The sequence below is a fragment of the Anguilla anguilla genome, chromosome 1 (assembly GCF_013347855.1).
Source record: "Anguilla anguilla isolate fAngAng1 chromosome 1, fAngAng1.pri, whole genome shotgun sequence".
NCBI lineage: Eukaryota > Metazoa > Chordata > Actinopteri > Anguilliformes > Anguillidae > Anguilla > Anguilla anguilla.
The window spans coordinates 1,721,161-1,735,441 of NC_049201.1; the positions used below are offsets into that span (position 1 = coordinate 1,721,161).

Here is a 14,281-nt window from a genome sequence, read left to right on the forward strand (position 1 = left end):
TCGCCGTCTGATCAACACAGCGATTCTAGTCCCTCTGTTTCTATGGTACAGCCCATTTCTGTGCTTAAGGCTGATCTGAGACTGGCTCCGCCCACAACCGCCATAACCGCCTTCACACCACCACACGCTTCAGACACAGACAGGGTAGAGGAGGATAATGCACAGACACACACACACACACACACACACACAGACACACAGTCACACACAGACAGGCTATGTGAGTGTGTAAGGACACACAGACAGTCACGGTGCAGACACACACACAGACAGACAGACAGACACAGTGCAGACGGACACACAGTCACACACAGACAGTCACGGTGCAGACACACAGACAGACAGACAGACACAGTGCAGACAGACACAGTGCAGACAGACACACACACAGACAGACAGACAGTCACAGTGCAGACAGGGTGCAGAGGATCCTGAAAGTGCTGCAATTCTCAGGGCCCTCCTGTGACTCAGAGCTGAAAGGCAGACTCTGCTTTACTCATGCGCTGAGTGGCCACTGTCTTCCTCTCTTCCTCGAGCCCAGCTTCCTGCACCGCTGGGGCTCTGCTGCCCCCTGGTGGCCACACATCAGCACTGCAACATCCAGCCACAACCAGGAGAAAAACCAGTTTGGACCGGAAGGCTACTGGCTGGAGGAGAGCGAGCTCTGGCACCTCGCTGCACAGGCGAGTCTGCTGATTTACCTGCGGCTCCGCCCTCACCTGGCCGGTCGCCCCACCCTCCTCCACCTCTCCCGCCGTGAGCTCTCTCTCTCTTTCTCTTTCCTTCCTCCGGCTCCGGCGGGGCGGCGGGGCAGGGGGACAGGGGGGCAGGGGGGCGGCGGGGAGGCGGGGCAGGGGGGCGGCGGGGAGGCGGGGCAGGGGGGCGGCGGGGCGGCGGGGCGGGGGGGCGGCGGGGCGGGGGGGCGGCTTTACAGACAGGAAACCCCCCCGACCGCGTCCGCGTCACCGAAGGGGAGACACACACAGAACCACCGACGCAAGACCCCTGCCTGCCTGCCTGCCTGCCAGCCAGCCAATCACCTGCCCTGCTGAAGATGGAGGCCAATCACCTTCCTTTATCAGAGTCCTGAAGTCTTTTCCCCTCCCACTTACCCTCAGTAACTACACAGCACACTCAGGCAGGTACTACGCAACTAGAAACAAACACACAAACAAGTAAATAAATATATAAATCAATAAATAAAACTGTCAACCATAAAAAAGTTCAGTAGCAACTTAATTTGCCTTTTATTGAACCTTATTTTGTAAGATAATGCTTTGAATGTACGTCCTCTAGGAATATCGTATAAAAAAATAAAAAAGTACAAATAACGACAGAAAAAAGACAAAAAAAAAAGACACGGTAATTATAAACAAGAGCGGGAAGCGGGTGGAGGGGGCGTTAACGGTGGGAGAGAGGGTGCATATTCCAGTAACGAGCGAACGGGTAGAAAGAATGACGTATGAAGGACGAGTCTCCCAACGAGACAGAGCAGAGACCGAACCGGCAGGTTATCAAAAAATACTAGTGTTTCTCAGTGATTGTATCCAGGGTAACAGTCTCGTAGAACACTTCCCTCCAACCGAAGGGGATAAGAGCAGGCCCATATTTTTGTGGGTATAAAAAACAAACAAAAAAAAATAGATGACATTTTTAAAAGTCCATAAAACACAGGCCCCCAAAAAATGGCCACTATGGTCCGAACGGCTGTACAAAATGAGTCTTTTTATCTTTCTTCGCTTCCTTCACTCTCAGGCAAGCAGGCCACTAGAAATGTACTGGAGTGGAACAGGAAAAAAAATGCATTTCCCTTTAAAAGGCTGTTAAAGACTACAGTTCCCATGATGCTGCTAGGTTGTGTGTGCATGTGCTACAAAATGAAAGGAAAAAAAAAACCAGTGGAGCAGAGGTCAAAGGTGGGGGTGGGGGGGTTGTCCGGGGGGGGGGGTGCTGGAGGGGGGGTTAAGCACTGAAGAGTGCCCAGGGCTGTCTGAGGGGTGGGGGGGGGAGGGGAGGGGGAACTGGCAGTGTGACCTCTGACCCCAAATCATGGCTATAGATGCTACAGACTACTGCTGGGCAGTGGTTGCCCAGGAGATGTGCGTCATGTCCTGTGTGAGAGTCCGTGGGGGGGGGGTGTGGGGGTGGGGTGGCGGCCCTCTCACGGGCGCCCCCCCTGTTTCAGTCTGTCGATGTGGAAGGTGAGTTTGAGGGCGGGGCCTAGCTTCAGGCCCATGTACTTCATCATCATGTCGCTGCGGAGCAACAGCAGGGCCTTCCCGTCAATCTCCTGCAGCACAGACACAGGGAGGGGGCGGGGTTTACACACACATACGCAATACCACAGCCTACCAGCAGGGGTCAACCTCAGCACCTCAGCCACCGAACCAACTCACTCCCTCGGCATAGCAAGCAATACTACAGCCAACCAGCAGGGGTCAGCACCTCCAACCATCTGCCAGGAAAAGTAGACTGCAGCAGGGTTGAGGCTTTTTATACCCATTAGCTGCTATACAGGCGGCGTCTGCTCTCAGTGCATCTCACAGCCCTTTAGACAACCAACAAACTGAAGTCATTACAGTGTATAGAACAACTTGGGATATCTAGATGTAAATGTCAAAACAAAAGCATTTACAGAATTATGTTTAATTAAATTGGTGTGAACGTCAATAATTATAATTTGCAATACACAATAATTATACTTTCTTTGGGGGGGTGGGGGTGGGTGGGGGGTGTGACGTACGTGCTTCCGGAAGAGGTCGGCGTGGGGGCCCAGCTGGGGGTCGATGTCCCGGATGAACTGCATGACCTCCTCCACCGTCCAGAGGCTGGGGTCCTGGGAGCCGGCCCGAGAACTGTCCCGGGACGGCAGGAACCGCTCGGACCCTGCGCGGGGGGGGGGGGGTCAGGGTCCGCACATGATCACGATCGAAACGCCCGTTACACACCTGCACCCCACAAACAGTTCCCAGGGCCATCAGAGCACCCCACCCAGGAACCAATCAGTGTGAGAGTCCGTTCCCCCCCCCCCCAGGCGAGGTCTCACCTGCGGAGCCAAGGCGTAGCAGCTTGGTGGGGGGGCTGCTGGTCTGGGACAGGGAGCGGAGCGCCAGAGGACGACCCACTGACCCAGGGTTCAACGAGGAGGGGTCCAAGTGCTCCGCCCCGCCCCCAACCCCGTTCTCCAATAGGAAGGGCTCACCTGCAACAGGAAACCGAGAGGGCGGGGTCAAAAGGGTCAAACACAGGCACAGAGCTGCTGGAGGCATGGGCTCTCATCGGCTAGCAGCAGAAGGCACTGGCTCTCATTGGCTAGCTGTGGGAAGCACAGGCTCTCATTGGCTGCTGTATGAGGCGTACCTTCTGTGGAGTGGCGCGGGGTTTTGGCCAGTTTGAGGGGGAGGGGGGCGCTGTAGGACTCCTGCAGGTACCTCTTGGTTCCCCTCCCAGGACCAGCCGACAGGGCCTCCCCAAAACCTCTCCTGTCTGCAGGAAACAGGGCTGTGAGTATACATACACACACTCTATCTCACACACACTCTCACACACACACACACTCTCTCTCTCACACATACATACACACACACTCACTCACCACTCACACACATACACACACTCTCTCTCACACAGACACACACACACTCTCACACCACTCACACACACACTCTCTCTCTCACTCTCACACACACACACACACACACATCCACACACACAGCCTTCCCTTTACTTTGCCAGGTCACAGGACAAAACATAAACTAAGCCTTTAAAAAATAGTTTTTTTGGAATCCATTTTTCAACATCCAAAGTCAGTGTTCTAGAACTCCAGGACTGATTGTGACATCAGCATTAGAACATTCAGTTATTAACATTCTAATCAGGTATTTGTGACATCACACCTAAAAGCGTTAAAGCGTGCTGAATGGGCAGGGCCCGGCTCTGAGGGGGCGGAGCCTGACCTGAGTAGGCGTGTCCGTCGTAGTGCAGGCCGCGCAGGGGGACGGGCTGGCTGCCGAACAGGTTGTCGCTGCGCAGGTTGTGACAGAGCTTCTCCAGGAAGCGCAGTACGTAGGTGACACTGTTCACCGCGGGCAAGGTGAGCGTGTGATGTTGCTGGTCGAAGTAGGCTGCCAATCACAGAGCAGGAACACACGGTCAGCACCCACACCACAGGTCACTGTAGAAGGTTTTTTAGTTTTTTTCCCCCCAGAATGCACTGCTGACCTGAGCTGACCTCCCTTGTGTGTATGTGGTGAGGGGACAGGGGGGACATGTGGGCATGGTCCAGTTGGGATAGGGTTTGGGGGGAGGGTGTAGTTACTGAAAACAATTCCCAGAATCCCATGCTGACCTGATATGACCTGCATGGCAATGCTTCTATGGAGTGGGTTTGGGATGCAAGGTAGAGGAATTCATTTCCCAGAATGCCGTGCTGACCTGAGATGACCTCTCTGCCTGGCTAGGCTTCAGGAGGGGAGAGTATAGGGGGTTAGGGTCAGGATAGCGTGTGCGGTGGAAGCAGATTTCCCAGAATGCCATGCTGACCTGAGATGACCTCGCCCCCATGCCCGGGTTTGAGGCAGGAGAAGACGGTGCTCTGGTTGTGCGCACAATCCACGCACGCCTGAACACACTGCTGCAGCACTGAACACGCCCGGCCCGGCCCAAAGTGGTCCGGCAACTGCTGCAGCCGCCGAGGGTCCAGGTGTGGCCCCACCTTGCAGTACTTATTCAGGTACACACACACTGTGACAGGAAACAGGGAGAGGACTGATTAACCAGGTACACACACACTGTGACAGGAAACAGGGAGAGGACTGATTAACCAGGTACACACACACTGTGACAGGAAACAGGGAGAGGACTGATTAACCAGGTACACACACACTGTGACAGGAAACAGGGAGAGGACTGATTAACCAGGGACACACACACTGTGACAGGAAACAGGAAGAAGAGTCATTAACCAGGTACACACACACTGTGACAGGAAACAGGGAGAGGACTGATTAACCAGGTACACACACACTGTGACAGGAAACAGGGAGAGGACTGATTAACCAGGTACACACACACTGTGACAGGAAACAGGGAGAGGACTGATTAACCAGGTACACACACACTGTGACAGGAAACAGGGAGAGGACTGATTAACCAGGTACACACACACTGTGACAGGAAACAGGGAGAGGACTGATTAACCAGGTACACACACACTGTGACAGGAAACAGGGAGAGGACTGATTAACCAGGTACACACACACTGTGACAGGAAACAGGGAGAGGACTGATTAACCAGGTACACACACACTGTGACAGGAAACAGGGAGAGGACTGATTAACCAGGTACACACACACTGTGACAGGAAACAGGGAGAGGACTGATTAACCAGGTACACACACACTGTGACAGGAAACAGGGAGAGGACTGATTAACCAGGTACACACACACTGTGACAGGAAACAGGGAGAGGACTGATTAACCAGGTACACACACACTGTGACAGGAAACAGGGAGAGGACTGATTAACCAGGTACACACACACTGTGACAGGAAACAGGGAGAGGACTGATTAACCAGGTACACACACACTGTGACAGGAAACAGGGAGAGGACTGATTAACCAGGTACACACACACTGTGACAGGAAACAGGGAGAGGACTGATTAACCAGGTACACACACACTGTGACAGGAAGCAGGGAGAGGACTGATTAACCAGGTACACACACACTGTGACAGGAAACAGGGAGAGGACTGATTAACCAGGTACACACACACTGTGACAGGAAACAGGGAGAGGACTGATTAACCAGGTACACACACACTGTGACAGGAAGCAGGGAGAGGACTGATTAACCAGGTACACACACACTGTGACAGGAAACAGGGAGAGGACTGATTAACCAGGTACACACACACTGTGACAGGAAGCAGGGAGAGGACTGATTAACCAGGTACACACACACTGTGACAGGAAGCAGGGAGAGGACTGATTAACCAGGTACACACACACTAGAACAGGAAGCAGAGAGAGGAGTCATTAACCAGGTACACACACACTAAAACAGGAAACAGGAAGAAGAGTCATTAACCAGGCACACACACTAAAACAGGAAACAGGGAGAGGACCCTTTTACCAGGTGCACACAAACTCATCAGAAACAGGAAATGTAGAGAGGATCAATTTATCTGGTACACACACAGCAACAAATGCCACGATTGACAGATCTATTTTTGCCATGTCAAACGTTTATCCTCATTTAATCTTTAATTTTGAAAAATGTTTTAATTAATCTAAATTTTAAATAAATATAATTTTTAAAAAATCTGAACAAAGTCTTTCACACACTGATATTTGCACAGCGAAGACCAGGCTGTGCAGACAGAACATCGGTGGAACCTTTAGAAAGTAGTTACGTTCCGCAGGGACACCATTAATATACACACTCCACAGGCCAAAATCAGATTAATGGAACTTAAATACTCCTGTCTGTTCCATCTCTCCCATTCCATCATCCACCATATCTCCCTCTCTCGCTCTCTCCCTCCCTCCCTCTCTCGCTCTCGATCACCAGTTCATGAACAGAAACCCCTCCTTATGAGCAGATTCATCATTTAACCGAGAAGGCTCCATCTGTTTCTCCCCTGGGTTACCGGGACAAAATCTAAGAGATGGGAACCGAAACTGTGTCGAAGGGGTGAGCAGCCTCCCAATGAAACCCTCCACACTCAGCTCCGCACTTCTCAGATAAACCTCGCCATTCAGGACTAAATCCCAGGCGCTGGCTTTTGGGATGAAGCACATTTTCCTGGCAGGTCTCGCACGGAAAATCTGCTTCGCTAGGAGAGAGTGACCGGGAGACGTCAGTGCGCAGATATTTAGAAACGACCGCCTTTAAAACCAGCCAAGCACAAGAAAGAGGAACCAAACAGGCTGGTTAAGACAGTCTACGCACCAGGGCTCCCAATTTAGCTCACATTAGACACATGAAGGCAGGGCAGATCAGGAGGAAACACACACAGTGAACAGAAGCTCAATATCTCACACAAATACGCCAAATGCCTGAATAAGAACAATTATAAAATGAAAACAAATATAAAAGAATGGTCAACAAAATTGCACTGTAAACAAAAACCAGTAAAAAATACAAAATAAAAAAACTACAACATAAACTACAATAAACTCAGTACAAAGGCTGATTATCTGATTCAATATCAGCTGACAGCACAATCATTTACAAACATAACCACACCAGGCAGCATGCATCAAACGTCTACCCAAACAGCGCCGGCTGCAGTTACCTGTGGGGGCCTGCAGGGCGGCGCTGGGGATGGTGGCGTTGTCCAGGGGCACAGTGCTGGTGTCGGGTTCGGGGGTGCTGCTCGTGGGGGACGTGGGCACAGGGTTGGGCACCACTCGTGGTTTTCTCTGTGCGGAAACACAGGGAGAGAGACACAGTGAGCCCAACTCAGGCAACAGGATCACTTACAGCACAGGCAACCCAGCACAGTCAACCCAACACAGGCGAGAGAATTGCTCAGAACACAGTTCACCCGACACAGGCAACAGAATCACTCACAGTAGTCAACCCAACACAGGCAGGAGAAACGCTCACAACAGTTAACTCAACACAGTCACCAGCACATAGACATTTGTTTTTCTTAACCATGTTCCTCTGGTTCTTCGATGTGTGAAATTTCCTACTTCTGCTTTCGTGATTTTGTTTCACATCATCAAAGATTTTGTTTTGACTTTACTTATGGGTGTTTAAACGTGGGACACTTTAAATGTAACGCTTTTGAAGAATCAAGTAAAAAATGAGATGTGAGAAGGATGTATTCTCAATGTGGAAAAAGGTAAGCGGAACAGTACTGTGGAGAGGGAGACAGCGCCCCGTGTGGATGGGAGGAGTTACCTTGCTGCCCGGTTTGGGCCCTCTCTTCTTTGGGATTTTGATGGGCTCCCCCGGCGCGGGCTGTACCCCCGCCCTCTGCGCCCAGTTTGCCGGGAGACGCCCTCGAGGCCTGGTGACGGGACGCCCCGGTCCCGAAATGGCACCCTCCAACCAGGCCGTCCGCTTCGCCCAGCTCAGCTGCGGGAACCAATCACAGAACAATTAGCAACTGGGGGAACCAACCACAGAACAATGAGAAACTGAGGGAGCCAATCACAAAATAATTAGCAACTGGGGGAACCAACCACAGAACAATGAGCAACAGGGAGGAACTAATCAGAGAACAGTGAGCAACTGGGGGAACCAATCAAAGATCAAATATTGAAGAATTCTGAAGCACACACCCAGGCTGCCCTACATAAGAGCAGCAGAGCTGGACGGGGGAGGCACTCGCACCTTGCTGCCTGGTTTGGGGCCCCTCTTCCGGGGGATTTTGATGGGCTCCAGGCCCTTGGCAGGCTGAGGGGCCTGTGGCCCCGTGGTGGGTCCCGTGGCGGGGCCCTTGGGGGTCCAGTGACCCGGCAGTTTGGTTTTCCGCCGGCCTGGTTTGCGGCGCCGCTGTCCCGGGGGCTTGCCGGCCGCGGGGTGCATCCCCGCCCCCTCCACCGTCGGGTCCGCGAGTCCGCCCGGCGTCTTCGGCAACACCGCTGCAAACGGGACAGAGAACCGGCGGTCAGAGAACCCAGAGAACCCAGAGAACCGGCGGTCAGAGAACCCAGAGAACCCAGAGAACCGGCGGTCAGAGAACCCAGAGAACCCAGAGAACCGGCGGTCAGAGAACCCAGAGAACCGGCGGTCAGAGAACCCAGAGAACCCCACGGTCAGAGAACCCAGAGAACCCAGAGAACCCCACGGTCAGAGAACCCAGAGAACCTGTGGTAACAGAACCCGCGGTAAGAGAACAGGTACACAGGACAAACGCGCGCGCACACACACACACACACACACACACACACACACACACACACACACACACACACACACACACACACACACACACAGGCAGTGTTCAAAAGGGGGGTATGAGAAAGCGAGACGCTCAGTTGGGCTGAATGGACTGTGTCAGACAGGTAGCATCAAAGCAGACTGAAACATGGCACCCCCAGGCCGACAGACAGAGGGACGGAGGGAACGAGCAGCGTCCCAGACAACGTCAGGGGACCGCGGAAACAGAGCCCCTCAGTCAGAGGGCCTTTTGTTTCGGGCGGTCATGACCCCCCCCCCTTTCAGCACGAGAACAAAGACAAGCCTGTACTACACACAATGTGCTTGTGTCTCTGTGAGCTGTTATTAACAGTTTATAAAGCCTGTACTACACACAATGTGCTTGTGTCTCTGTGAGCTGTTATTAACAGTTTATAAAGCCTGTACTACACACAATGTGCTTGTGTCTCTGTGAGCTGTTACTAACAGTTTATAAAGCCTGTACTACACACAATGTGCTTGTGTCTCTGTGAGCTGTTATTAACAGTTTATAAAGCCTGTATTACACACAATGTGCTTGTGTCTCTGTGAGCTGTTATTAACAGTTTATAAAGCCTGTACTACACACAATGTGCTTGTGTCTCTGTGAGCTGTTACTAACAGTTTATAAAGCCTGTACTACACACAATGTGCTTGTGTCTCTTGGAGCTGTTATTAACAGTTTATAAAGCCTGTACTACACACAATGTGCTTGTGTCTCTGTGAGCTGTTATTAACAGTTTATAAAGCCTGTACTAAACACAATGTGCTTGTGTCTCTGTGAGCTGTTATTAACAGATTATAAAGCCTGTACTACACACAATGTGCGTGTGTCTCTTGGAGCTGTTAACAGTTTATAAAGCCTGTACTACACACAATGTGCTTGTGTCTCTGTGAGCTGTTATTAACAGTTTATAAAGCCTGTACTACACACAATGTGCTTGTGTCTCTGTGAGCTGTTATTAACAGTTTATAAAGCCTGTACTACACACAATGTGCTTGTGTCTCTGTGAGCTGTTACTAACAGTTTATAAAGCCTGTACTACACACAATGTGCTTGTGTCTCTTGGAGCTGTTATTAACAGTTTATAAAGCCTGTACTACACACAATGTGCTTGTGTCTCTGTGAGCTGTTATTAACAGTTTATAAAGCCTGTACTAAACACAATGTGCTTGTGTCTCTGTGAGCTGTTATTAACAGATTATAAAGCCTGTACTACACACAATGTGCTTGTGTCTCTTGGAGCTGTTAACAGTTTATAAAGCCTGTACTACACACAATGTGCTTGTGTCTCTGTGGGCTGTTATTAACAGTTTATAAAGCCTGTACTACACACAATGTGCTTGTGTCTCTGTGAGCTGTTAACAGGTTATAAAGCCTGTATTACACACAATGTGCTTGTGTCTCTGTGAGCTGTTATTAACAGTTTATAAAGGCTGTACTACACACAATGTATGCCTGTTTCAGTGAGCTGCATTATTAACAGCTTTTAAAGCCAATATTACACACACAATGTGCTTGAGTCTCCGTGAGCTGTGTTATTAACCGTTTATAAAGCCAGTATTACACACTGTGGGCCTTTTTCTGTGAGCTGTGTTATTAACAGTTTATGAAGCTTGTATTACATATTAGACTGCATACCAGTGTCTCTGAACAATGTTATAAAGCCTGTGTCACACAGGCTTATACGCACACAGGCACACACCAACAACACACACAACCACGGCTGGGGTTCATACACATACACACACACACACACAAACACCAAGGACACACACAACCACGACTGTGGCTTATACACAGGCACAGGTACATGCACACACGCAAGCACGCACGCACACAATCACACATCTAAAACACCACAAGCAGTAGATACTAGCATCTTAAATGGTCTTTTTACTAAAACAACGATGAAGCCTCCAGGAACCGTCAGACCAGTGAATCTGACAGTGACACACTCCCACCCCCACCCCCCCCCCACCCCACCCCCCCCACCCCCCCCCCCCACCCCCACCCACACACAGGAAATCCCCTCACGTGGAGGTTTCAACACAACGCTGCGGCTGGTCCAGCTGGTCCAGGCACGAAACAGAAAAACAACAAGTCTCATGAAAACAGACCGTGCCATGCCATAAAAGCGCCGCTATTTTAAACGCTAGCCCCCCCCCCCCACCCCAAACCCGCGCCCTCATCCACCCACACAGCCTATCCTGAGACACTGAGAACAGCCCCATAACCTTAAAGGCCCTGCAGCGTTCTCTGTACCGCGGGACAGCGTGAGCTAACCAGGCCTGCCTTCAGCCCCGCGCCACCTGCAGCCAACGTTAGAATAACGCTCCCACAACGCTCTCACGTTACACTACAGCAGAGGCATTTAGCACACTGGAGCCTCTCAAACAGCTAGCATTCCTCACAGTGAAATCACCAGCAACATCTGGATCCACTGGAGCGCGTCAGGCTGAACACCTCGCTCAAGGGTACGGCAGTGCAGCTAAAACAGCAGGAGAGACAGGCGGGGAGCGACAGGCTAAACGTAGCATAGCGTAGCGTTAGGGTACAGGAAGGGGGCCCGGCTCAACGTAGCGTAGCCACCGTACAGGAAGAGGCACCTGCTAAACGTAGCGTAGCGTTAAGGTACAGGAAGAGGCACCGGCAAAACGTAGCGTAGCGTTAAGGTACAGGAAGGGGGACCGGCTAAACGTAGCGTAGCCACCGTACAGGAAGAGGCACCTGCTAAACGTAGCATAGCGTTAAGGTACAGGAAGAGGCACCGGCTAAACGTAGCGTAGCGTTAAGGTACAGGAAGAGGCACCGGCTAAACGTAGCGTAGCCACCGTACAGGAAGAGGCACCGGCTAAACGTAGCGTAGTGTTAGGGTACAGGAAGAGGCACCGGCTAAACGTAGCGTAGCGTTAAGGTACAGGAAGAGGCACCGGCTAAACGTAGCGTAGCGTTAGGGTACAGGAAGGGGGACCGGCTAAACGTAGCGTAGCGTTAAGGTACAGGATGAGGCACCGGCTTACCACGGTGTAGCATTACAGCTAAACGTAGCCTAGCGTTATGATACAGGATGAGCAGCAGCTAAACTTAGAGTAGCATTAAGGTGCAGGATGAGGTACTAGCTAAACGTAGCGTAGCATTATGGTACAGGAAGAGGCACCGGGGTGCAGTGAGGTTGAGCAGCGGGACAGAACTTACTGGACGACGGGAAGTTGGATCGTCACGGAAACGGAGTATCTGTCTGCAGATCTGCAGAAGCGGATGAACAGACGGAGAGACGGCAGACAGACAGCTGTGTGTCACGGCAGGCGACGGCGGCTGTGTGTGTGTGTGTGCGCGCGTGAGTGTTTTCTTTCTCAGCCACACGGCTCACTTCCTTCCTTCCTCACTTCAGTTTCGATACGCGCTCAGCAAACACCATGCGAGCTCGGGGAGGGACAGGAAATGACCCCGGGGGGGAAGCAGAGCTGTCCGAGCGAGGGGGGGGGGGGGTCAAGGGAGGGGACCTCGACCACCCCCATCACAGAACATGCGTGCGCAAGCGTACACACACACGCACAGGCACATACGCCACACACGTGCAAGGCAGCGCAGCATAATGGTAATGGAACTGGGTTCGTCAGGTTGCAGGTTTGATTCCCAGCTGGGGCACAGCTGTAGCCCTGTACCAGGTCCTCAGCATGAGCAGCGGCGGTAAAATATCCCGCTGTTTAATTGGGCTGCGTAAGGCACGCTGGGAAAGAGCGCCTGCTGAACACCAAACTGCACGCGTGCGAACGAGCAAACATACACACACTCTACACACACACACACACACTCTACACACGCACACACACACACACACACACACACACACACACACCACAAATTCCCTCTGCATATACTGATGAACCCCAAACCTTTCATAGGAACATAAGATACATACACAAACACAGCCAGACACAGCCAGACACACACATACATACACAGCCACTCACTCACTCACTCACACACTCACGCACGCACACTCACACACACACACACACACACACACACACACATACACACACACACTCTCTCTCACTCACTCACTCACTCACTCACACACACACACACACACACTCACTCACTCACACACACACACACACACACACACACACACACACACACACACACACGCACTGCTTACCCCCTCGTCTGCGCCTCACACAGCGATGAACTCGTCGTCGGTTAGATCTGAAACTTCCTGTCGTCTCTCACCTTCTGTCCCTCCCTCTCTCCTTTCCCTTTCTATCTCTTTTCTCTCTCTCTCTTTTCTTTCTGCTCTCTCCCTTCCCGCCTCGCCTCAACACAGGACTCACTTCACTGTCCTGTTTTCTCTAATGTTCCTCCCTTTCCCTCTCTAGTGTTCCCCCCTTTCTCTCTCTAGTATCACTCTCTCTCGTCCCTCCCTCTCTCTTTCTCTCTTCGTTCACAAACCCCACCCACAGAAGCCCATCCATCTCCCCTCCTCTTTTCTCTTTCTCTCGTCCCTCCTTCTGTCTAACTCGCTTGTAAACAACCAAGAGTAAACTTCCCCTCTCTCTTTCACACTCCCTCCCTCCCTCCCTCCCTCCCTCCCTCCCTCTCTCTTTGTAGCTGTCCTCACAGTCCCTCTTTGTGAATGCCAGTGTGGGGCCCAGTTTTGGGCACGGTTATCCTGCCTCACCCCCACCCCCCCCACGTGTGTGTGTGTGTGTGCCAGCTGGGATGGTACCAAACACTCATAAAACTCACTCACTCCCATAATAGCAGTCCCTCCCCCCCCCCCCAGCTCTGCTGCAGCCAGAACACGGGGGGGTTCTGCGAAACGCCCCCCCCCCCCCCAAATACACACAGCTTTATCACTCTTTAACCCCCACCACCAAAACCTTATCTTCCCCCCCCCCCACCTTTCCTGGTTTCTCCTTCTTTCAGCCACATCTCTTTCTTTCTCTGTCCCCTGCTCTACTGCCCCCCCCTCCAGCTCGCCCCCCCCCAGCTCGCCCCCCCTTGTCTCTCTTATCTAAGTAATGAGTTTACTCTGTGGTACCACGGGTTTAACCTTTTCCCTTCAACTTCTACAAGGCCAGTGAGCACCGGGAGAAAGAGCAACAGCCCGGGGGGGGGGGGGGGGGGGGGGGGGGGGGGGGGGGGGGGGAGGGAGAGGGAGAGAGAGAGAGAGAGAGAGAGAGAGAGAGAGAGAGAGAGAGAGAGAGAGAGAGAGAGAGAGAGAGAGAGAGAGAGAGAGAGGAGAGAGAGAGAGAGGAGAGAGAGAGAGAGAGAGAGAGAGAGAGAGAGAGAGAGAGAGAGAGAGAGAGAGAGAGAGAGAGAGAGAGAGAGAGAGAGAGAGAGAGAGAGAGAG

The 14,281-nt window shown here is 52.0% G+C and overlaps 2 protein-coding genes across 3 annotated transcripts in view; both read right to left on the minus strand.

Annotated features, from left to right (window-relative positions):
- Positions 1–2,004: 2,004 nt before the first annotated feature.
- On the minus strand, positions 2,005–13,347 carry LOC118213105 (polycomb protein SCMH1). 2 transcript variants are annotated; one of them, XM_035391799.1, is made up of 10 exons: positions 13,088–13,347; positions 8,352–8,602; positions 7,917–8,093; positions 7,303–7,429; positions 4,543–4,743; positions 3,957–4,124; positions 3,361–3,486; positions 3,047–3,202; positions 2,744–2,886; positions 2,005–2,290 (listed from the first exon to the last, which is right to left on the minus strand). In XM_035391799.1, the coding sequence occupies exons 2-10, from the start codon at positions 8,544–8,546 to the stop codon at positions 2,162–2,164; spliced, it is 1,422 nt and encodes a 473-aa protein (XP_035247690.1). In that variant the 5' UTR covers positions 8,547–8,602; positions 13,088–13,347; the 3' UTR covers positions 2,005–2,161. The 2 variants fall into 2 exon arrangements, with proteins under 2 accessions (XP_035247690.1, XP_035247699.1); XM_035391808.1 differs by lacking the exon at positions 13,088–13,347 and adding an exon at positions 12,118–12,318.
- Positions 13,348–13,976: 629 nt separating this feature from the next.
- LOC118235067 (forkhead box protein O6-like) overlaps positions 13,977–14,281 on the minus strand; it is a 38,087-nt gene continuing 37,782 nt past the window's right edge. Inside the window, exon 3 of the mRNA XM_035432049.1 lies at positions 13,977–13,997. Coding sequence (XP_035287940.1) covers positions 13,977–13,997 — 21 coding nt within the window. The remainder of the gene's footprint in view (positions 13,998–14,281) is intronic.